This window comes from Anthonomus grandis, chromosome 7, assembly GCF_022605725.1.
Source record: "Anthonomus grandis grandis chromosome 7, icAntGran1.3, whole genome shotgun sequence".
Classification (NCBI taxonomy): Eukaryota; Metazoa; Arthropoda; class Insecta; order Coleoptera; family Curculionidae; genus Anthonomus; species Anthonomus grandis.
Window position 1 is genome coordinate 15224438 of NC_065552.1, and position 23542 is coordinate 15247979.

The 23542-nt window shown below is 32.6% G+C and overlaps 1 protein-coding gene across 4 annotated transcripts in view; it reads right to left on the reverse strand.

Annotated features, from left to right (window-relative positions):
- Nucleotides 1-23542, reverse strand: part of LOC126738159 (kinesin-like protein CG14535) — an 871125-nt gene that overhangs the window by 47535 nt on the left and 800048 nt on the right. For all 4 annotated transcript variants that reach the window (XM_050443347.1, XM_050443348.1, XM_050443349.1 and 1 more), the window contains 2 exons: nucleotides 12761-12982; nucleotides 2619-2712 (listed from right to left, as the gene is read on the reverse strand). In XM_050443347.1, the coding sequence (XP_050299304.1) occupies nucleotides 2619-2712; nucleotides 12761-12982 (316 nt within the window). The remainder of the gene's footprint in view (nucleotides 1-2618; nucleotides 2713-12760; nucleotides 12983-23542) is intronic.

The window sequence follows — 23542 nt, forward strand, 5'->3', positions numbered from 1 at the left end:
TCTGTAGCAAGCAAAGATCTAGAACGTTTACATCTATTAACACGTAAAGATTTGTACAACATAGAACAGCAATATAACTTAAGTTCAACAGTTGTGTGCAAGTGTACAAGCCTGGGTGAATGAAGTTAAAGAGAATGGATGTGTTTTGTTGTATAAACCACAGGGTGAAATTATAGATTTGTATGATTTAAAGGAAAATGATTTTATATTGGTTATCATGAATGAAGGCCAAAACCAAATGCTAAGAAACTATGGACAATATTGTATTTGCATCGACTCAACACATGGGCTTAATGCTTATGGGTTTGAACTCCATACTTTGTTAGTACTAAATGAGATAAGGGAAGGATTTCGATGCTGTTTTTGTATTACAAACAGGTCAGATGTGGAAGCTATGAAAATATTTTTTCCGCTATTAGAAAAAAAATTGATTTTGCTATTCAACCCAGAGCATTTATGTCGGATATGGCTGATTCATACTACAATGCCTGGATTCAGGTGATGGAAGCTGCTACTTTCAGGTATATATACCTCATTTGTTTTCTTTAGTATTTAAATTGATGGGATTATGTTTTAATTTGTAGGTTGTACTGTAAGTGGCATGTAGATCGGGCTTGGAGAAAAAACTTAAGAAAGATTAATTCTAAAGAAAAAAGAGCAAATAACTAATTTTACATTTTTATAATCAAAAAAAATTAAAATTCTGCTATACCACAGTGTTTTCCCCATCATCTTCATTTTATCATTTTTTTTTAAAATATTGAAAAATAGAGAAAAAGAATCTCTACTAAAAGAATTAGCAATTATCATTGTAAGACGCCATATTGGATTTTGCAAAATCAAACAGTTCATGAAAGGGAGACCACACTTTATTTTTGTGTCAAATTTCAACCTTCTAGGTCTAATCCTTGCATATATAGGAGACTTTTTTCTTAATTTTTGGGTTCCATATGATCTAAAATGAGGTTTAAAAAAAAGGCTTTTTGCCGTCACAATGACGGCTGAATGATTTTCATATTTCAAGGTTATTTAATATCATAATTCCGATCAACCAATTAATTTATAAAAAAAACTAGTTCAAAATAATATTGCTACGGTCGATATAAATAAATTAAAACCTAAGTTATCCACATCCATGAAACAAAACAGAAAAGCCTTTAAAAACATATATAGGTCACCGAAACAGCTCACGTGAAATCTATAGCCATTCCCTGGCCACTAAAATTTTACGACATAGTAGGCAATTCTTTTAGCAAACAATGCGGACGGGTCGACCAAGCGTGCGTTCAATATGCGGCACACGTCATTCCAGGGTAGAATATTGCTGAAATTCTGGAAGACAAAACCCTATTTTATAAATAATGCCTAATAATGCTGAACGACACTTCTGTTCGTGATGAGTTCTGCATCTTTTAGCTGCGAGTTAGCATAGAAATAGCGTATTACTTGCACTGTTACCCCGTTTTCGCCCTGGTGGGATAACTTTCGCAGATTCGTTAGGGATGGGTTGAGTTTAAGATTTTCAAATTTTACGAAGACTGAGTATGTACCACTAGAAAAGGATAAGTGCTAAAAATATGGTAAACAGATTTAGACCTTGCCAGAATAAATTAAATTTAATTGGTTGAAAAAATCGTTGACGTTATTGCCGGATATACGTATACAAAATACATAGTGGATTTCGCAATTTTTACCCCTACAGAATTAAACAAGCAGAATGCTTGGAATATATAACCAAAATTCATAGGCTACATAATTTCATTCGACCTAGAGATATAAAATATATTCGAAAGGGTCGAAAAAAATATTTTATTGATTCGCCCAATGTATTTTGGATGCATGATGAAATAGATGCTTCTTGAAGCGGGATATGAAAAAATCTTATTATCACAGAAGTATCAATATTTAAATTTAGGGTTTACAATGCATCCTATTTGAATTTAAACCTATGAAATGTGCTATCTTCTAAAAGAAATTATTATGATCCAAAAACTATTTTGTGACGTGAAATTACTTTATAGGATGGTTGCTTTAATATATCATATTATATTAAAGGATAAATTAAATGGCGAACAATACGGTCTTAATATATAAACACATGCTAGACTACATATTAGTTTGAAAAAGTAGTTACTGGCTGATCGTGAAATCGATTCGCAAAGTTTCCGAATTCCTACCACGGCGAAAAGTAATACTGTATTGGATTTAGCCGTTTCCAGAGACCCGATAAGCCGTTTAAGGCCCTCTTTAGAATAAATACCGTGCCATAAAGCGAGATGTCTACTTTAGGGGATTATGGATATTTTCTCGTCGCAACCGTTACGCCAAGTTGCAAAACTTTTTCTTTTCCGAAATTTCCTTTAGAACCTGTCGACATCTAGTAATGGCCAGCAATAAATAACGTACGTATGTTTTTTTCCAAAAAGAAAAAAGGCGATTGCTATATTCAATTCTATTTTAAGTCAATAATAGCGATAGTATTTTGTTATTTTAAAATATATCGTTTACTTTAAAAATCATCAGTCACAGCTATTTTTTAAATTATTCAACAGTTTAAAATAATTTTATCCATGGAATCATTTAATATTACCGTATTTTTTTAATAGAGGAAAACTTACCTAAGCCTGCATGTCCGAAACAAAATAAGCATCCATCAGTACCATTGATCACAGCATGAATGACGTCAGTTAATGCGCTTGAGCATACCTCACTCTGTAACAAAGGAAAAATTAAGTAAGAAAACTGGTTTCCTTAAAAACCCTCAGAAGATATGACAAGTAAAATTAAACTTTATTTAAACTGAATAATGATTGTGTAAAGCTTCTGAATATTGATTTTCTATGTAATAAAAATTTAAATTCAAATTCAATATGTAAGGCACACCATTAGTAGCGCATTAAATCTTAAGAGATCTAAAATCACACAATACATACAATATGTGAATGATTACTGATGACAAGCCGCCTACACTTAACGGACGACAAAAGAGAAATTCAAAGTAAAAATAAAGTGCTGAATTATTATTATTACTATTATTATTAACAATATATGTTAACATTATATTCTTACTCAATGCTATGTGTATGGGCAGCTCAAGGTCTTGTAGTTGAATTAGTATAGAGTCGTCTGTTTCACATACTGTACTAAGAATGTGTGATGTTTCAGTCTTTCTTAAGAAAAAGGAAAGCAAATTACTAATTTGCTGAGTCAGCTGCTTCCCTATGTCGGCCATTCCTTTTCCTCTTATAGGTCGAGGTAGCGTAGTTCGTTTTACGGCACTGCGCGGTTGATGCTTATTGCGTTTTGCTAGAAGTGTTCTAGCCTTTCTTTGCAAATTTTCGATGTTCGTTTTAGTTTATCCCATGATTCCAAAAGAGTAAGTTAATGAACTGACTCTATATGTATTAGCTTGCTTTAAATAGATTTCAGCTATTAAGACTTGTTTTAAAGAGTCATCGCATTCTTGTAGTAAACTTAGTAGTCAGCTCATTCTTTCTAGTTCTATGGTCTATTCTTTGCACCCGCTCCATTCCTAGATATTTGTAGGATTCTTCTCCGTCCATAGCATTAATTATCTGACCGTTTTCTGTTTGAAGTCACCTGGTTGTCGTTTACAGTCCAAAGGTCAATTCTATTTCATAAGAGAATTTTTTCACTTTTTTAAGCATCTGTTCTAGTTGATTTGGTGTTACCACAAGAATATTTAAGTCATTCATATAAAGTAGATGGTTTACTTTACTTGTTAGTTCTCTATTATCCTTTTTTAGGCCAAGTCTGTATTTAGTTGAATTGAGTTGGCTAGAGAGTGGGTTTATAGCAAGACAGAACCAAAGTGGACTTAAGGAATTTCCCTGGAATATACCCCTACGAATAGGAATCATATTAGATGATTCCTAGAGATTCCCTTAGAGATTTATTGATGTTCGCCATGAAGCCATAGTGAATTCTAAAGAGGAAGTTATGTGGTTATCTATTTTGTACAACTTAAGCACATTAATAAGCCATTTATGCGGAATTGCATTAAAAGCTTTTCGGTAGCCAGTGTATGCTGCGAAAAGGTTTCTTTTATTGTTAAATGCCTGATTGCAACCTACGGAGTCGATAATTAGTTGTTCTTTAAACCCCATGGCACCTCTAGTACATCCTGTCTGTTGAGCCGCTATGGTGCTATTTTGATAAAAATGGCACCATAGGCAAATTCTGAGGACTCATAAGCAGTTCATTTAGAATGTCGGTCAGTTATTAATGTGTTGACTATAATTTCTTAATCTAGTAATTGTAGACGTGAACTGGGCATGGAGCAAATGTCGTTAAGTTTTCAATATTATAATAACAGAAATTTATTATTATGAAGATTTCATATCAAATGGCAATGGCACTCCCCTCTGGGAACAGAAGGAACATTCACTTATCCCAGATATTCCAGATATCAGAAGCATGAAGCTCTTATGGAGTCCTTTGCATGTTATCGGACTCTGTTCGTTGCCTATATTTATACATAATACACTTAAACAAAAATAACATATATTTCTTAACTAGTTGACGTTATCTGCGTTTCTAATGAACCTTCTGACTAGTAGCAACGACTTCTGCATTAGCTTATAGATGCTCTCATCAGGCTCTTTGGCATTATTCCTGTTGTTGTCACAATAATTTAAACTATCCGCACTTCTCTCATTTCTCATTGTCTTCGTATTTGGTATTCAATTTCTCTGTACTTAATAATCTTTTCGTTATATTTCGCTCTTATTGTTATTATTAGTTTGCTCTATTATTATTATACTCACTTGCCGTGAGTATTATCTGTCCAGTTGCAGAAATGTTAAGTTCTTTATAATAACTCTGGATGGGATGGATAATAACCTAACATTATCTATTTAAAGGTTGGATTAAGTTGTGCTGGGTTATCAGACCGTATATGCTTAAATTTTACGTATGAAATAAGGGATCCTTACCAGTTTTAATTAAAAAGAAATTATATAAACGGTTGGTGGCTGTTAAAATATAGTAATTATTATTTTAATATTTTTATACTCATTATATGAACCATAGAAAATTCACTTACGAGAAATTCTGAAGTAAAAACCAACATTTATTTAAAAAAAAATAGAATTGACACATTGGAGAGTTGTCGCATTGCAATGACGTCATTTAGTAAAAATTTTTTTTTTTGATCAAGATATGATGAATCGTATGAACATAACAAATTTTGGTTGAATCCAACAATTGTTTTGTTTTAAAATGTTCTATAGATTGTACCATTTTTACAAAATAGTGTTTCGGAAAATCGTTTAGTCCTGAATTGCTGACATTGCCTATGGGCACTCGTCATAGTGCGCCCATTGACTCACGAAGTGACAACAGTCCAGGAGGTCAAACTGCCATCTCGTATTCCAACTTTGAGGCGATACATAATATATATATATTTCTGCACTGATCACTGATGACTTCATCCCACATTGTGAAACAATCAATGATACTTAAGGTTGCATAAGGTCGGGGAAAACCAATTCTGTAAAGGTAGCAAGAAAATCTTTATTTATGGGTTGGGTGCCGGTTAATGCTGAAAGACGAAGTTTTTTTCTTTTATTTGGCCAACAGCTCTGTTAATAGTATGAGCTCGGTTGCTGCTCCCATAAAAATTTAATTTTGAAGTCTTCTAGTAGTAAAATTTAACGGTGAGCTTCGTTGTTCAGTTTCACGATTCCTTGAGTTCATTTTGTATCTACCACCATTTAACATTTTCGGTCCCATACTTTTCGCGATCCTATTAACCTCACTCACAGCAGTTGGTTGAATATTATACGTGGAGCTTAATAGCAGCCAGCCACACAAAGTTGAAATTTTGATGCTTCCTTAGATATCTTAAAAAAACTTGCAGCGATTATCTTTAAGGTGCTAAAAAGGGCCATTTCTATTTGAGAGAAATAAACAAAATTTTCTTAAAATAACTCAAAGGCATCAGGCGGTCTCCAAGGTCAACCTTGGGGAGGTTCTTATCTTATCCGGTATTGTCCTCTAGTTGTTTGAAAAACTGACTCATACTGCTATTCATAAGCCAACGCTTCTGACAGGATAAGGTTAATATCTTGACTTATCACTTTATTATTAAAATAGCTTATACACACCAGTACACAATTGTTATATTGATCCTCACAAGACATTGTTTTAAGTATTTCGATAGCATGCCCTCTAATAAATAGCTTAAGGTTAATTGCCCTTTTTTCATTATCCCCGTGGCTTTGAATTGATTTGCACTCATGCTCTTACTCGTCTAAGTTTCCCTTTAACTATTGCTTTGAAGTTGATAATTAGTGTATAATAATAATTATTTTTCCTTTTCAAGATCTTCTAGATGTTGTGAATTATTTGTTATTATTTTTGATCTCGTTCTTCTTCCTCATTGTTTTTTACTTCGATCTGCTTTTTAATTCGCCTTCTTTCATGTAAGATTTATGTGGTATGTATGATATGTGTTAGTTGTAATTTATTTCGCATAAAGTTGTTATAGGCACTGACCTCTAAAATTTCAGATTTTCAAGTGGAATTACTCTTGCTAATTGTAAATATTGGAAAATCAGATACAGCAATAAAACAAAATTATAATTATAACCACGAAAATGAACAAAAAAATAGCATAAACAAGGATGAGTTTATTGACTTAGTAAATTTGAAAATAAACAGAAAAACTTATATAATTTTATAATAATTTTATAATAATTTTTTTCATGCAGAATCACTCCCAGAAGTTTTGTGCACTTATTTACTAACACTCTATATATTGATTTTTATTTTTGTCGACTATTAAAAGATACGATCAAAACTGCGTTCCTTCTTAAAAAAAAAATAGAAAAAAATATTATTTTAAAACTCGACAACTACTTAATCAATGAATTTTTATTCAACATTTTTAGCACTTTAGAAGATATGACTTAAAACAACTCGTCCCCTTTTTTATCCAAAACCAATCAAACTTTTCAACCAGACACCGCAGCACAAAAACGAAATTCGACAAGAAACACAATACTTCCTTAATTGACGATTAATTACTGCCCTCAGGGGTGTCCCCAAATCGTCGCCCAATTATCCCCCTCGTACGCCCCCTTATTCCTTCGCGAGAAAAAAGAAAAATCGGGTATCGCTCCACTCGGTTTATTTCGCGACGATTTTCTTAATGAACACGATTGCAGCCTAATTTATTACATTGGATTGTGTCGCATTGCACCCGTGGAATTTATGCTTCAGTATTTGCCCTAAGTTAAGGCTAGGTTGCCACATGATCGGGCTTAGACTTAGCAAAAGATTGAAGAAAATAGGAGAAAGGCAGCAGTAGATTTAAGTAAAATAAATATTTTTAAAATAGTGATAAAATGTAAAAATATTCAGGATAGTATAGGTTTCTTTAAATTAACTATCCCAGATCAGAAGGAAACAACTTTAAGCTTAGTCTATTTCTTCCGTTAGTATTTTAACAACATTTATAACCACGCATAAACGTCTATACAAATCTACTGACTCCCCAGTATTTAACATTTTTAATTCTTTCATTTGTTGTTGAAATATTTTTACTACGAAACGTTTGACGCAATTTTATATTATGGTACTAAGGGAGCAAGCAGCTTCAGCCTAAACTCATCAGGTTAATCAAACTTAATTTATAAAGTTTGTTCCTTGAAGAAAAACTAAACTAAATATAAAGGTATAAAAAAAAACTATAACAATTTATTATTATTAGTAACTTTATATACATGCAAAAAATATTCTATATAATTGGAAAGAAAAGTTAAATATAGTGGCAACAATGTTAAAGTCTCAAAGCTATCCAAGATCCTATGGAAGGGTCGCAAATGTACAAGTTGTGTTCAATCTTTCTTATATTTCCAGTTCTAACTTTCGACTATAAAAGGGGGAATAGGCTTAAAAATAAATTTGAAAGTTTTATTTCTTTCTGCCTTTCTTTCTATTGCGATTTTGAAAACTCAAGCAACAACGTTAAGAGTCTTAAAAATAGATTTATTTATTAAAAGCAGATTTATTTTTTAAAACAACAAAATTATTTTAAATAAGTCAAATCTTAACACTTTAGGCAAAATGTCACGTTTAGCAAAATATTTCCGAATTTCAGCAAAAGAGATTCATTTACCAGTCCAAGAGAGGTCTATTAAAATAAAGCATTGAGGTTATTGATGTTGTATTTGATATTAACGGCGTATCGCACTTTGCTATATTATGAAAACTTTGCCTTAAGATGGCTTAGTTGATTCACTTATGCTGAGAAATTTAAGAATGTTTGATATTTAGTTTATTTCTATATTATTTTAAATTCGTTTACTCTAAGTTTTTCTTAATATATTAAATGTTTTTATGTACCTTGATGTTTGTCAAAAAAAGCAGAAATAGTTTTTGTAATTGAACCATATATAACAAAAATTTTAATGCATCACCTCCTAAAATAATACAGAAAATATTGTAGCACTTTCAACCATTCGTTAAGGTGTGAATTAAAATAATCGATGCACAAAAATAGTTACTTACAATTAACAATTAATACAATTACATTACTAAACATGATCACTTAAGGCTCCTATAAATAATTATTTATACCATATTTATTTACTATGCGATTTAAATATAGCGCCAATATTCCAAACTGATTTGAATTAAACTGTAAACTGCATCCCATCGGCGGTGGGGCTCCTTATATACTCGGCTAATCATGATTGCGGAAAATCCGCTCCCACGCGTCTCCAGAGATATCATACGATGTGCCCGCTTGTATCATTTGGGTATCACAAAGAACAGCTAATATTCGTGGCATTGCAAATATCATTACACTTCTCCGCCCTACGCTCATTCCATCTTAAAATGACCAAATATGGTGAATGTTGATATCGACAAAAAGTTCCCCTCTTACAACTGAACCTCTTGTAGAAATAACAATTAACGCTTTTGTTAAGAAAACGACATTGTAGACCTAAAGCCCACTGTAGACCCAAAGACAATTTCTAAAATGCTGCAAATTATCCTCTAGTCTAGGTTATCATGTCCTTATGTTTAGGACACTAGGATTTCTTCAGAGAATACAAAGTATCTCAAAAATATTTTTAGGCTGGCTTCTTATGTGACACCTTTTTGGTAATGTGATAGAAAATCTTTCTACCAGTCTCTCTATCAGCTATGAGTTCTTGCCAAACTCGACTTTAGACTGACAAAACTCATAAATTTTTCAGAACAGAAAACCTCAGCTATTCCTCCAGACATTTGTAAATTTTAAGCCACACAGATGTGCTAGATCATACCCAGCTGGAACAGTAAAGAGGCTTCGACACACTTCACAGGTCACACCTTACCGACTTAGCCATTAGAAGAATAGTCCATGAATTTATCGAATGTCAAATTTGACTCTCAAACCAAGTTGTCGTTGTTGTACCTCTGACCTTTGACGTTGATATACGTCCTTCATTCGATCGCTGGCATCTTGAGTGTCAATCGTCATTTAAATATGAACGACATCCATTCTACTATTCAACTCACCACCATTGTTCTTCCCGGCAACATCGGTTCTTAGCAGGTAACCAAACTTCAAATTGCATAAGAAACGCGTTCACTTCTTTAGACAACTTTAGCCAAAAAACCGATTAATGATTCTTTTCATTTATTTTACCATCTGACTGCGAGTGAAATGCAGTAGTTTAGCAACTCTAAGATCCTACTTTTTTTACCAGTTAGTGGTAAACCATTTTCCCAAATGTTGACATCGGTAGAATACTTGGCAACTTCCTTCTGACTTGGCTTCCTTTACCCTTCTTTTGCCCAGGTTAGGACTATCTGGATATTGAGATCTTCTTTTTGATATTTTATAAGATCCCCATTTTGTAAAATATCATCGACGATGCTTAACAACTTAATATCTTTTTCCTCTGCTTGCGAACAATTCTTGAGGTCTTCCAAACGAGAGGATATTCTTGCTATGACTTGCTGAATACAAGTCGACGATCGTTATTTCGCATCGTTCGTTTTTGTTTAGCGTTAGTAGAACTAGCATCTTTTAGAAAATGTTCTTATATGTATAATATAACTTATGGTATATTATTTGTTCATAACTTTCGGTCCTAGCAGCCACACCCTCCATAAGCCTCTCTAATGATTGCCTGATCAGTCACGCGAAAGTCTCTTCTAAAATCACACGCCATCATTTTACCATCCCGGAGTGCATCTAGAAATGCTTAAATTACCAAACGTTCCATGATGTTTTCCTTGACATCTAGATATGCCAGTCATACTAAACGTGCAATATCAACTTAATATTCTTGCAAGGACTCCCATGACTTTTGGCACTGATTTTTTAACTGCATGTGTTAGACATGTTCCAGGAGGCTATAACGCATTTCTAAATTCCTCACTAGCGATCGTAGTCTTCTTGTTCTAATGAATCCATTCCTTGAGGAATTGCAGCACCATCTCCTGTCAAGGTCAACGTAATGGCAGTTGTCTTCTCCCTGGATGACAAACAGTTTGCTTTTACAGCCGCCTCAAACTGACGCTGATCATTACTTCATAATGTACCATTAAATGAGGTGGTTTAAGGCGCAACAGCCCTACAGATTTCGCATTGCCACAAACTTCGTGTTTTACTATCAATTACGGAAAGTCTACAAGGCAGCTCATTGGTACTGTTGACATGTAATATTGTAATTTTTTCCTAACATCCTGGATCCTGTTCCTCCAATCAAAGTATCCGCTTCTTCAGTATAGCAATATTGCAACACTTGACCGATATCGCTTGCACCAGCAAAATCAAAGTTGTTCGTGTCATCTCCTTCCTCTAGTAATGCATTACGAAGCCGCTTATACAACTACCGTTTTATTACTGCTATATTTCCCGTCGTATCGCAGTCCCTTTACTGCAGCGCCAATATTCCGAATTGAACTTAAACTTTCTGGAATAACTGAGAGTGACGTTACCAATGTCATCACAATATGTTGAAAATATTTTCGTTGTTACTACTAAAAGCAAGCAAATCTTATAACTTTTCTATTAGGATTTGATATTTTGAGTGTTATCTTAAATTTATCATTTTGACAACCTCAGTACGAAACAACATTTTAAATCCACCTACTGAATAATATAATTAATTTAGTGTTATAATTTAAAGTATATCCAACTCGGCATTTATTAAAGAAAGGTCTAAAGAGATCGAATCAACTATATACGCTTTATAATTAATTATTGTCTCATTTGGCTTAAAGAAAAACTTCATTACTTACAACTATACCATAGATGATGTTATTCTGCCTAGATCAACTGAATTTAGAGATTTAGGGGTGATCTTTGACAGCTCTTTCTCTTTTCAACCGCATATTTTAGATAGTGTCAAGCGCAGTTATAGAATGTTGGGATATATCATCAGGAACTCGCAAAATTTTAATAATGTTCTTAGTCTAAAAATCCTGTACTTTTCTTATGTCAGATCAATATTGGAATATGCATCCCAAGTTTGGTCACCATATTATACAAATCATATTCATGAACTTGAAAATATTCAACGAAAATTTCTCAAATATCTTTGGTACAAGAGTGACGGAGTGTACCCAGAAATTGGTTTCCCACATCAGCGTTTATTGGAAAGATTTTCGTTTGCTTTGCTGGAGGATCGGCGAAAATACGCTGATTTGCAATTTTTATTTAAGTTGGTAAATAATATTATTGATTCACCAGATCTATTGCAGCAACTAAATTTTCATGTGCCTCGCATATCAGCAAGGAATACATCAACTTTTTACCTATCAAGACCTAGAACCAACATTTGTAAATTTTCTCCTCTGCGCAGAGCATGTAACATACATGACTCTGTTCTGGATCAGTGTGACATCTTTAATTGCAGTTTGTCGGAAATTAAGAGTACACTTTTCCTAGATGTTTTACTTTTAATTTACTTTGTCTATATTTCTTTTAATACCATTTGCTTGTAATTATTGATAATATTGTATTCTTTTTAATTTTCTTAAGATACCTATGTTTTGTAATTTATTGTTGTAATTTTCCCACTCATTAATTGGAATTTATTCTGTGGAGTGGTGTAAATAAATAAATAAATAAATAAATAATATATATATTTCGATTTCTAAAAAAAAAATGAGTAGGATGCTTTTTTATGAAAGTGTTTAAACTTGCTTTATCTACGAATTCAGAAGTTGTAAGTCGGTAAAATCTTTAAGCTACTGTAATTGGCGTATATCAGATCCACTTAAAACTTAGACAAATCTTAGGCTCCATTAAATATTTTCTACTTTAGTCACGTGATCTTATTTATCAGCAATATTATCTACGAACAACTGGTTTCAAGTATTCTTTGACTAGGTTATTTGTGAAATATCTTAATTTTCTTAAATATATATTATTTATTGATAAAAACTACATATAAAGTGTTTCGTTATATTCAATACCATTTTAATTTGAAGTGCCCTGTATACAGTATCTAAAACAAAGGCATACTGCCCAAACCATTTTCGATTCGGGGCATAGTTTTGCCAAATATGCGACCTTGCTCTAGTAATACTTAATTAAATCACGATCCTCCATATCATCAAGAATTCTGATTAAATTCTCCATCACGTTTAGCGAAGGAATTTTTAATCGAACCTGTCACGTTATACGGTATGGGAACAAAATATCGGCGTCGGTATTTACTTTTCCAGATTTTTCAGCATATTAAGTTTTTTACGGTATGTATGGAATCTTTTAGATTTTATTTCTTACCTGAGAATCATCTTGGCTAAATATGGCGTCAAAAGCAAACATTTTTGGTGCGGCTACACCGACCCTTCGATCTTCTGGGGCTGAAGATCCATTTAAAATGCTAGGATCTACTAATGTAACCTGCTTTTTCCGCTTGTCCAAACTAAAGAAATGATTGGATCCCCCTCCAGAATCTTGAATTGCATTTTGTATTGGATTTGGCACTCTCAGCATTACTTTCACCTGTAAAAAATGTAAACAAATGATAATTTTGTTGGATTATTGATTCTTCTATATATATATATATATATATTCTGTTATATAAAACTTTAAATTTTACAAAACAGAGGATTACGAAGTATTAATTAGTAAAAACAACACTGTGCATAAACAAAAATATATATATTTTTTATATACCAAAAACCTATTCAAATAAATATTTTACCACACATAAGTATATAAACATATGAACAATTTAATTCAGAACCAGAAAAAAGACGCGAAAAATCTCCATTTCCAAATTTTTCTCTGGTATGGCAAACGACACCCTTAGTCGTCTCATATATTCGTTTGTAAAGAGCCTAAATGAACTTTTCCCTTATCGCACCCGATCGACAGAAGCCAATTTCCGTGCAGGATCGACTCTCAAAATCAGCGTTTTCTTGCGTATGTATTCGTGTGCTAATCTCGGTTCCGATCTACGGTCTGTTTGGAAGTCTAAATCCCTGAGAAGTCAAAGTTATTATCTTAAAATTTGTCAGTTTAAGTATAGTATATCAGATATATGAGCAGATGTTCATTGAGGTTTTTTTGTTAAGATAAGAATTGAGTCTTAGTTCTTTGGCATGTAATGATAAGTTATTTCTGAATAAGGAGATTGTTTCAAGTTAGAGTTACGTTCTTAGTTAAGACTTACTTCTTCTTTGACGTCAAGGCTTTTTCCAGTTCACCTTTTGCGGTTTAGTATAACGCTGGTTAGGCGTTCAGCCTATGAATACATGATCTGTTGTAACTGCGTACTACACCCACAGAAAATCCTCCTTTAGAAAATGGAAGGAGCGTATTGGGTTGTTTTAAGGTTTTCCGCTCGATCAAAAGATGGCGCGGAACGTAATTTTACGATATGTTGCAGAAGATGTTTTGTTTTAATTAATTTACCGGTACATAAGGCACTGTGTATTTTTTAACTTGCGTTTTTCCCGATTGCCTTTTTGTTCTGGTTGCCATTGCCATCGGCATTCTTACGTCATACGTCATTTGATTTTAATATTCTCGTTGTAGACGTTTAATTGAGAAACTAAAGTAATAAAGACTATAAGCTTGTTATCCACATTAACATTTAGTGTCCAGTGCCTGTCAAACAAGATTAGTGCTCCTCACAAAATAGAAATTAGCTACCTATTTATAAATTTAATAATCTCGGGTACTCCAGTGGTGTACTTTCTCGTGTGTTGTGTTATCTAAAACTTTACTATTGACCTTGGTTATTAGCTTTTTATTATTAACATTGAATTGGTATTAAGACCATTTCACAAAATGTCTATGTTTATGGGTGACGTAAAAGCAAAACATAAATGCTATGCCCCAGGCTGCATAGAGCTATATTCTAGCCAGTTCCTTTTTCTAACAGATGCCAAATATAGATAGCAATGGATAATTAATATTAAAAATCCTTGCTTAAAAGCCACTGGTGAAATAATTTAAATAGAACACTTTGTGCCAATGATTTTGTCGCTGAATTCATTCTACCCCCAATCATCAGACGAAAACACTAAGTAAAGTCCAGTTCAGAGATCTATTAGAATCTTTGATGTGTCGCAGATGCAGCACTAAATAGTCTGTGCGCCTATGTCGTATTTATTGTCGCATGATATACATGTTTAAATGGAAAAATTTTATATAGTTTATCTATGAAATCATTTTAAATATACGTAAGACCCCATGTTTTAAATTTTTTTATTTTTCTTTCGAAAATGTCCATTTTGGGGAAGAAAATATTATCACAAGAAAATAATATAAAAAAATTGACCGCGGACTAAAATCCAAGCATCTTACACAATATTTTAAACACTTCCAGCACTCACAGACTTGTCACCTCTTTTTAGCCAGTCTATTAAATAAAGATAAAACACCTGCGTTCTGGCGACTCCTACTTTAGGCTGTGCAAGTGATTGTGGTGTATCTCTCTCTATCCCACTGATTTCGAGAATTACGGGGCCGTACCCAAATAAATTTTTGGGCTGTATTTGATTACTTTCGCAGGGATCTTTAAGAATGGGTCTATCGCCTTTAAAATAGTGTTGTTGGATGGATTTCGCCTTTAATAGTTGGGAGGGGGGAGATGTTGGTACTAAATATAGAGATGGGGTTTTCATGAGTAAGTTATTATAATAATATATCATAAAATGTATAAATAAAAAAAAAACAATAATAAAGGACACTGAATGTGGCAGCCAAAATCCCCTAATAATATAACCAGCAAATAATAATACCCACCAAATAAAAATAAATCTCAATACCCAAAAAAAGGAAATATATAAAATTTGAAGAAAAACCAAAATATTTTACCCTTTTGTGTCAAAAAGTAAACCTTTAATTAAGCAATTTGTTCCACCTATTCTCTCATCAATTATTATAAACACCCCACTGATGGCGCTAAAAACTAAACTTATTAAATTAAAATTTGTGGTTAAACTGATTTTACGTACTTAAATCTTATCTTTAAATTAAATATTATCTTGCTATCAACTATCCTGAATTTTTAGCTTTATAAAACAAAACCCAAAAATCCCGAATAATAAAATTTTAAGGCCGGACCTATGCAACTTTTCACGCTTGAGTGGCTGGATAGTGTTGTGAGCAATGGAACGTTTCCGTTTATTCTCGAAGAACGTTCGCGAACGTTCACGACATTTTTCGTGACGTTTTTTGTTGAAGAGCACAAATGAGCATGAATCCGAACGTTCCCCAAAAATGTGAACGTTCCCATAGCGTTAACGTTTGGTGTCGGTTTTCGGCAGTAACGGTCCTTTAGCAACCAGACGTGGCTAAACCGGATCGCCTCGCATTAGGTTGGTTGTCGTTCATCGTTGACAGCAATGACATCTGACATTGTTGATATTCGGAGATTTACAGATTGGTTTATTGGAAATTCATGTTATTTTTCGTGATTAATTTATGCTTTGAATTTGAAGAGTTTGCATCGGAGTAAAAAAAAAAGCGGTTTCTAGTGTTTACTGTTGAAAATGCCAAGAAGAAAGTGTCATATTTTTAACTTTTTTTTGTTAAAATCGACGGCTTCCACTTCTTTAAGTACTTCCAGTTGTATAAATACAGATATTTATCAATGTAAGTTTTCTTTTAGCAAATATAAACGGCACGCAACCCGAATGAAAGCGCATATAATGAAATGCCTAAAATGCCCATAAGAATTGAAAAAAGCCTTAAATGATGATAGTATGACTACAATTATTGCTGAATCTGACATTGCTCAAAATCAAGGTAGTACGGTAGGAGTGGTAGGAGGTAGGTAAATATCCTATTGGATGTTATGCATTTTAGTAGTACTCTGTGTTGTGTAGGTATTAGTATTTTAGGATTTATATATTGTTAGTTTTAGATGAAGGTGAAGATGCAGCTTCAGGTACTTTTACACCCACACCCAGTACCAGTTTGGGTATGTCAGCGTCAGCTACTTCCAAAAGCTCAATGGGTTTGGTTGGTTCTAGTTCAGGAAACCTGCGAGTTTTTATGGATTCCATAAACAATAAGGAAAATGTAAGTTAATAGTAGGTAGTAAATAGGTACATAACTGGTATTGGTAGTGTAGAGTGTAGTTAATAATATTTCTATATACTTACCAGGGTGTCCCAGACCTAATTAGACACTAAATATCATAGACCCTGTATATGTGAGAAAAAAAACTTAAGACAAAACATATTTATTGTAAAATTCTGTATTTAATAGTGTTTCAATTAGGTATACAGGATATCTTAAAAATACACTTTTTATTATCAACTTAATTTTTTTAAATACAAGAACCTGTGTATTTTTGTAAATTTAACTAACTTTTTTTTCTAACATATACACAGGCTGAGATATTTAGTGTCTAATTAGGTCTGGGATATCCTGTATATTAATTTATTGTTTGTATTATTAAACATTATAAGGAATTGTGTATTACCTTCTTAATGTAATTTTTAGGATATTCTTAGTCGAGCACTAGCTAAGGCCATATATGTCAGCGGTTGTCCATTAAGGCTTACTGAAATCCCCCAGTGGATTGAGTTTTTTAAGTTATGCAGACCTAGCTTTCGTTTGCCATCAAGGTTTACCTTAACAAACACTCTCTTAGATAATGAATATAAAGACATAAGCGAGAAGATTCATGAAAAATTAAGAATGTACTAACAGTAGGAATTCAATGTGATGGATGGTCTAATATAAGGTATGTTTTTTTTCTCTATACTTATGGTTATTATTAACTTTTTTATTATTGTTTATTAATTTTGAATAATTATTATAGTAGTAATATTTTATTATTAAATCTAATAACTATGTTACTTTATTATAAAATAAATTGTGTTTTTAGAAATGAGGCTGTCATAAATGTAGTGGTCACTACTCCACAACCATTACTTTTAAGAGCGTTTGCCACTGGTACTGAGCGACATACTGCTGAATTTATAAGTGAAGAATTGCAAAAAATTATAGAGCAAATTGGGTTTAATAAGGTTATTGGTCTTGTTACAGATAATGCTAGTTCTATGATTAAAGCAAGAAAAATAATTGCTGAGAGAATAAAAATTGTTGAGTAAGGCTGTATTTTACATAGCTTGAACCTATTGGCAGGAGATATCATGAATAGTAATTCTCTTATGTCACTTAAAGGATACTGCCAAAAATTATAAAAGAAGTTACGAATCTCATATTATCTTGGCCACTTTTAATAGGATTCAAATGAAAAAACGCGGTACTTTAATTTCTTTAAAATTGCCTGTGGCAACAAGATGAGGATCGATACTTGGTTGTTTAGAAAGTTTGTTAGAAAACAAATATTCTTTACAACAACTAGTTATAACTGAAGAAATTGGACAACAGTTTAGTCCACAAGTAAAAAAAAACTGTTTGGATGAAGATATATTTTGGATAAAAATTGAAAAAGTGTACAATATTCTTCGTCCATCAATTGTTACGTGGATCCATAGACTCCAAGGAGACCATATTCACCTATCTGAAGTAACCAAAGCATTTCACAGTCTTCAAAAAGTTTTTGAAATAGAAGTCCCAAAGCTCAAAATACAATCAAAATACATAACTTCCTTAAGGAGAGAAAGGAAAAAGTGGTGTCAGCTGGTGTCAACATTATGCTGCAAATATATTATATCCCAAATTTCAGGGAGATGTTTTAAGCAGAGAAGAACATTCAAAAGGTAAAAAAAACACATTAATATTAAGCTTTTTAATTTATCAAATAATAAATTCATTGCTTGAATATGATTTCATTGATTTTAATGTATTTTTTAGGAATTGACTTTATTCATTGGTTGGCAGAAAATAACCGGAACTTTCAGGATATTACCTAAAATATCTTGGTTGCGTTAGGAAAATACATGGGGAAGACCGACTACTTCGAACAAGCCTATCTTTGGAAAATGGTGGACAAAATTGATTCCAGGACATGGTGGAGTGGTTATTGCTCAAAGACATTATTGAAAACTATCGCATTAGCTATTTTAACTTTGCCACCGTCTTCGGCTGCCACTGAAAGAACTTTCAGCAAGTATTCTTTCTTGCACACAAAAAAAAGAAATCGAATAACCACTGAGGGCGGGAAAATTGGCATTTGTTGCTAAGATTAATTTAGAAACAAAATTTAAGAGTCAAAGTATAAGCTCAAATACCGGCCAGCCAAACACCTCTACCAATTTAATGGAACCGAAATCAAAAAAAATAAAACTCACTACCAAATCTGGGGCTGAAATTAATACCATTGAAGATGATTCTTCTGAGTCTGACGAGTCTGAATTTGATTTAACGGAAATTCTGAGTGATTTAAAATCAAGCGAGCGCGAGGAGGGAGAGGATAGTTCAGAGGAGAGTTCCTAAATAGGTTGTTTGAAAGTTTAACTTAATAAATAGAACATAAATAAACACAAACATTTTTAATTTCAGATATTTTCCTAACATGTTCCCTTTGCATTTTTTTCATTTATGCTCGTATGTGCTGAAAATTCTCGTTCGTGCTCGTTCATGCTCGAGGAACGTTCTCGAAAAATAAATTCTCGAGCATTTTACAACCTAGCTGGAAATGAGGTCAGATGTCTAACAAAATAGTACGTGGGCGTCTGAAGTCAAATTTTACGAACCAAATGTATAAATTTTAAAAAAATTGTTTAAAACATTTATTTATTTAATGGATTGATTAAATATCGCTTAGCATATTAATTTATGACTTTTTCCACATAAAATTTTGCGATTTAAACATGCATGCCATATGACAAGCAACACTGGCACACGGACTATTCGCGGCACATCAAAGATTCTAATAGATCTCTGAACTGGACTCAAATCAAAGGATCAAAGCACTTAGAGAGGCTAGGTTGTACCAGGTGATTCATTAACGGTGTGACGGGTTAGCATATTTCAGAATCTTTAAAACATGTTAAATAAATGTACCTGGATGTAGCTATATTTCCTAATTATTATTTTTTTGTAGTACTAAACGTAACTAATTTTATATCTAAAAAGAATATTGGTGTTTTTTCTAAATAAAATATTAAATTAAAAAAATTATTTTTTTTAGTGGATTAATAAAACTGCAGCCAAAATCGCAAGCAAATCTGAAAAACCCATAATAAAACATACAGTGCCTTTTTCTATCGGATAATGAACGAAACAAAATAGCTTCCGTATTGTACCGCAAATCGATGACGTGCCGCGCCATCTTTGGATCGAGCGGACAACTTAAAGCAACTAAACATATTCGTTCCATTAATTTTCATTTCTAAAGGGGGATGTTCCGCGACTACACTCAACCCATTATAGTAATGAATGATAAGTATATTTATGAAAGTCGATTTTAACTAATTTTCGCTGTCCTTCTGTTTGATGTCTGTGCCACGTATATGCGTGATTATGGATGTGTAAAATATCATCTTCATATAGGAGAATAACATTTCAAGGCAAGCCTTTGTGAGAGCAATTGGTAAATTGGTTTTTGGAAATAGAATATATCTTCAACAATGTTATACTTTGAATTAATTGACATATCTGCTAATAAGGTCCAGTTCTCTAAGGTATTTTAAAAATCCACGGCGAGCATAGATCTTAGACTAAAAACATTAAATATTTTATCAGATATTTTCGGTAATCGGCTAATAAATATAATAAATTTATCAAATACCTTTCTGTCTTAAGCACGTTCAAATAACTTACTAAATTAAGTAAGTCGAATTCTGTATGAAACGACTACAAAAGTCTAATTATTTCCAACCACTTTGGAACTATTATGACGTCGTTACTTCCAGATGCCCTCGATAAACTCGACTCGTGTCTCCAATTGTCTGGATAGTAGACAACTTCAATCAAACTGTACACTCTGCATGTTTACGGCATGTGTTTTAAATATTCTTAATGTCTCAGACTTTTGTTTGAAAACAAGAAAATGCAATACAAAAAATAACATATTATTATAAAATATTTCCGACCGATCTATTTATTAGATCTATTGACAGCGGACTAAAAGAGTAATTATTTTAGGAATAATTAAAATAATAAGAAAATTCTGAAAGTACCTTAGAAGATAACAGTGTACCGAAATAAACATAAACTATTTGTTTAACAATTAAAAGGGTTTTTGAGGTCACCGTTAATCTGTCTGCTTAATGTTTCCCTTCCAAACGGAGAGCCTGTTCTAGCTGTGCTTTTAACCGATAAGCATCTCCAAAACATATTTATGAAAGATAGGAATAGCATGTATTTTTAAAAAATGGTCGGCCTAATCTTTAGTGAATACCACCGACGAAGTTTGTTCATTATTTTATTACTAAATATTAAGTTATCCAGCTTAAAAGTGATACCGCAGTAAAACAGCTTACATAAGAAATACATAACTTAATCCGATTAAGTTAAACTGAAATATAGTTGTTTTTACACCTACATCTGCTTCAATTTTGAAATCAACCTCACTACAGTTCTTTAGCAGTTTCTACCAAAAACTCCTAGCCAAAATACGTTCCGATCATAAACTCTAAGGGACACATGTTCCACTTCAAGCCATCTTATCCCAAACCAACTTTATAGGTTTTAAGTTGGAATTTAAGTGCAAACTTAAACTTATACGAACTAACTCGCTCATATAAAACCGGTTTTATTTCCTTCCGACTTAACGAAAATATTACTTTGTTAGAGGCAATTTGGAGGGTCGTGGGGGGAGTTAGGACCCACTCCTCACCCTTCTTTGCCAGCTTTAAGTGCCCTATAGAGGGTTGGGTAAAGGGATATCTATTATGGTAATGGTGTCGTAAATAGAGTATATGTTTCGGATTTAAAACGGGAATTGCTTATTTTACACCAATGTAGATTAAGATTTTTATTGATCATTGTACACAATATATAACTTAATGTATATAATATGTAATATATTATATTAAATTTGCTCGAGTTTAACAATTTTTTGGTACTTGACTGGATGTTTGCACATTTGTTGAAAGTAAGTTTCTCTGACACAGAGTAAACTGAATCAGACTATCTGCAGCTAGACTTAATTTCATTTCGTCTTGATGCTACACCATTAACTTTAAATAACAGAATAAGCTTGAAAAAAATATAGAAAGGATAGTTTCGAAATGTTAAAAGGAATGTGCTCGAATTTCTTTTTTAAGGCGGTGTAGTCTTGTTTAGTTGCCAATTTTCTGACATCTAACCCGCTCTCGTAATTGGCTACTTTTCGCATCTTAGAAAAATACAAGAAAGAAATTTCACATTAAAATGAGTTGAAAATTAGTAAAAGAAAATAGGATATACGTTCGATTTTTTCCAAGAAATTTGTTACTATTCCGCTCAGACCGCTAGCTCTGAGTTACAAAAGGTACACGTACAGGTCTAACTTTTCTACTACTAACTGTAGGAGCAGATCTGATAATATCAGATCTTATTAGTCTCAAATGTAAAAACAGGGTGTCAATTTAAAAAGGTATCATCCTCTATATTTTTGCCATTGTATAAAATTTAAAAATTTCCACGTTTAATTTATTTTATAGAGGGACATTTTTAAGGTTAGTTTTTAATCAAATTGCAGCAGCTCCCTGGCGAGTGCGGACAGAATTTCTAAAATCTTTCTAAAATCATTTTAAAGGTCCTTTAATTACCTTTTCTAAAATACCACTTAGTCGATCTTTTGATTGAGCAGTTTGCGAAAAATCAAGCAAACATGATAGATTTTCTCAACTAGTACTTGCGTGATAATCATTTTAGTAACCATTGACAATATAAAATAAATAGTCAATGAAATCATAAACATGTTTTAAAATTAATTGCTAAGTTTATGGAAACTGGTTCAGTTGCAAACAAAAAAAAATTAGTAATGATCGTATTTTGGATGAAGCTGCATTACTGGAAGTTTTAGGCACCTTTAATGCAGTGGCCATGCCAGGTCAATATGTCTTACGAAACAGTCAGAAAAGCACTTAAGTTACATCAATTTTACCCGTATAAAATGTGAATTCTTCAACAGCTTTTTGATGACGATTTTGATAAAAGAATTAAGTTTTGTGAAATAATGACTAATTTTATAAACGAAAACCAAAATATTTTACAGAATATTTGCTTTACTGATGAGTGTTCATTTTTTTACATGGTCAGCAAACCAAATTATCGCTACTGGAGTAATGAAAATCCGCGAATTTTTAGAAAAGGTCATACGCAGTATTCAGGGAAGATAAATGTTTGGGCTGGTATTGAATCTGGTGGTAGAAAATCAAACTGATGCAGCGGGTAATATGATTTTGAAAAAGTTTTATTCACTTCCAAAGAAGATGGAGTTCCACCACACTATTTTTTCTAGTTAGAGAATGATTAAATGATAGATTTCCTGGCCGGTCGACCATTCCTAGTCGGATTGGTCGACGGAGGGCAATTAAATGGCCACCACGATCACCCGATTTATCACCTTTAGATTTTTTTTATTGGGGCATTTAAAATCAATTGTTTTTAAAACACAGCCTAGTAATTTAGAAGATTTAAAAAAGAAGAATCATAGCTGCGTTTAGAAAAATCCAGGCAGAAGTTTTTCAAAATGTTAGAAAGGAGTTTGAGAGCAAACTTAATAATATTTTGAACGTTTTATAAATTAAGTTACCTTTTATTACTTTTTTATGTTCTATTTCATTACAATAGTTATTAATAAAAAAAATAAATGTCTTTACGAATTTAATTTGTTTCTTATAAGAGACAAAATATTCTATATAAAAACCTTTAAAATGAGGTATCACTCGATTCCCCTTTCCATTTAAGATTTTAGAGGTTATGTTTATGAGGTATCCCCGCCAGAGAGCTGCTGCAATTTGATTGTAAACTAACCTGTTTAACTAAAAACTAAGCGTGTTTTTGGAAATTTTTAAATTTTATAAAGGGGCAGAATATATAGAGGGTGGTACCTCTTCAAATTGACACCCTGTATATTATTTATTTCAGCTTTAATTAAAATTATACTTTACTTTAAAAACACTATTTTGAAAACAAATTTTATAAAAACAAGATGTAATTTATTGAATAAAGTTTTTTTAGTTAAAATCACACTTC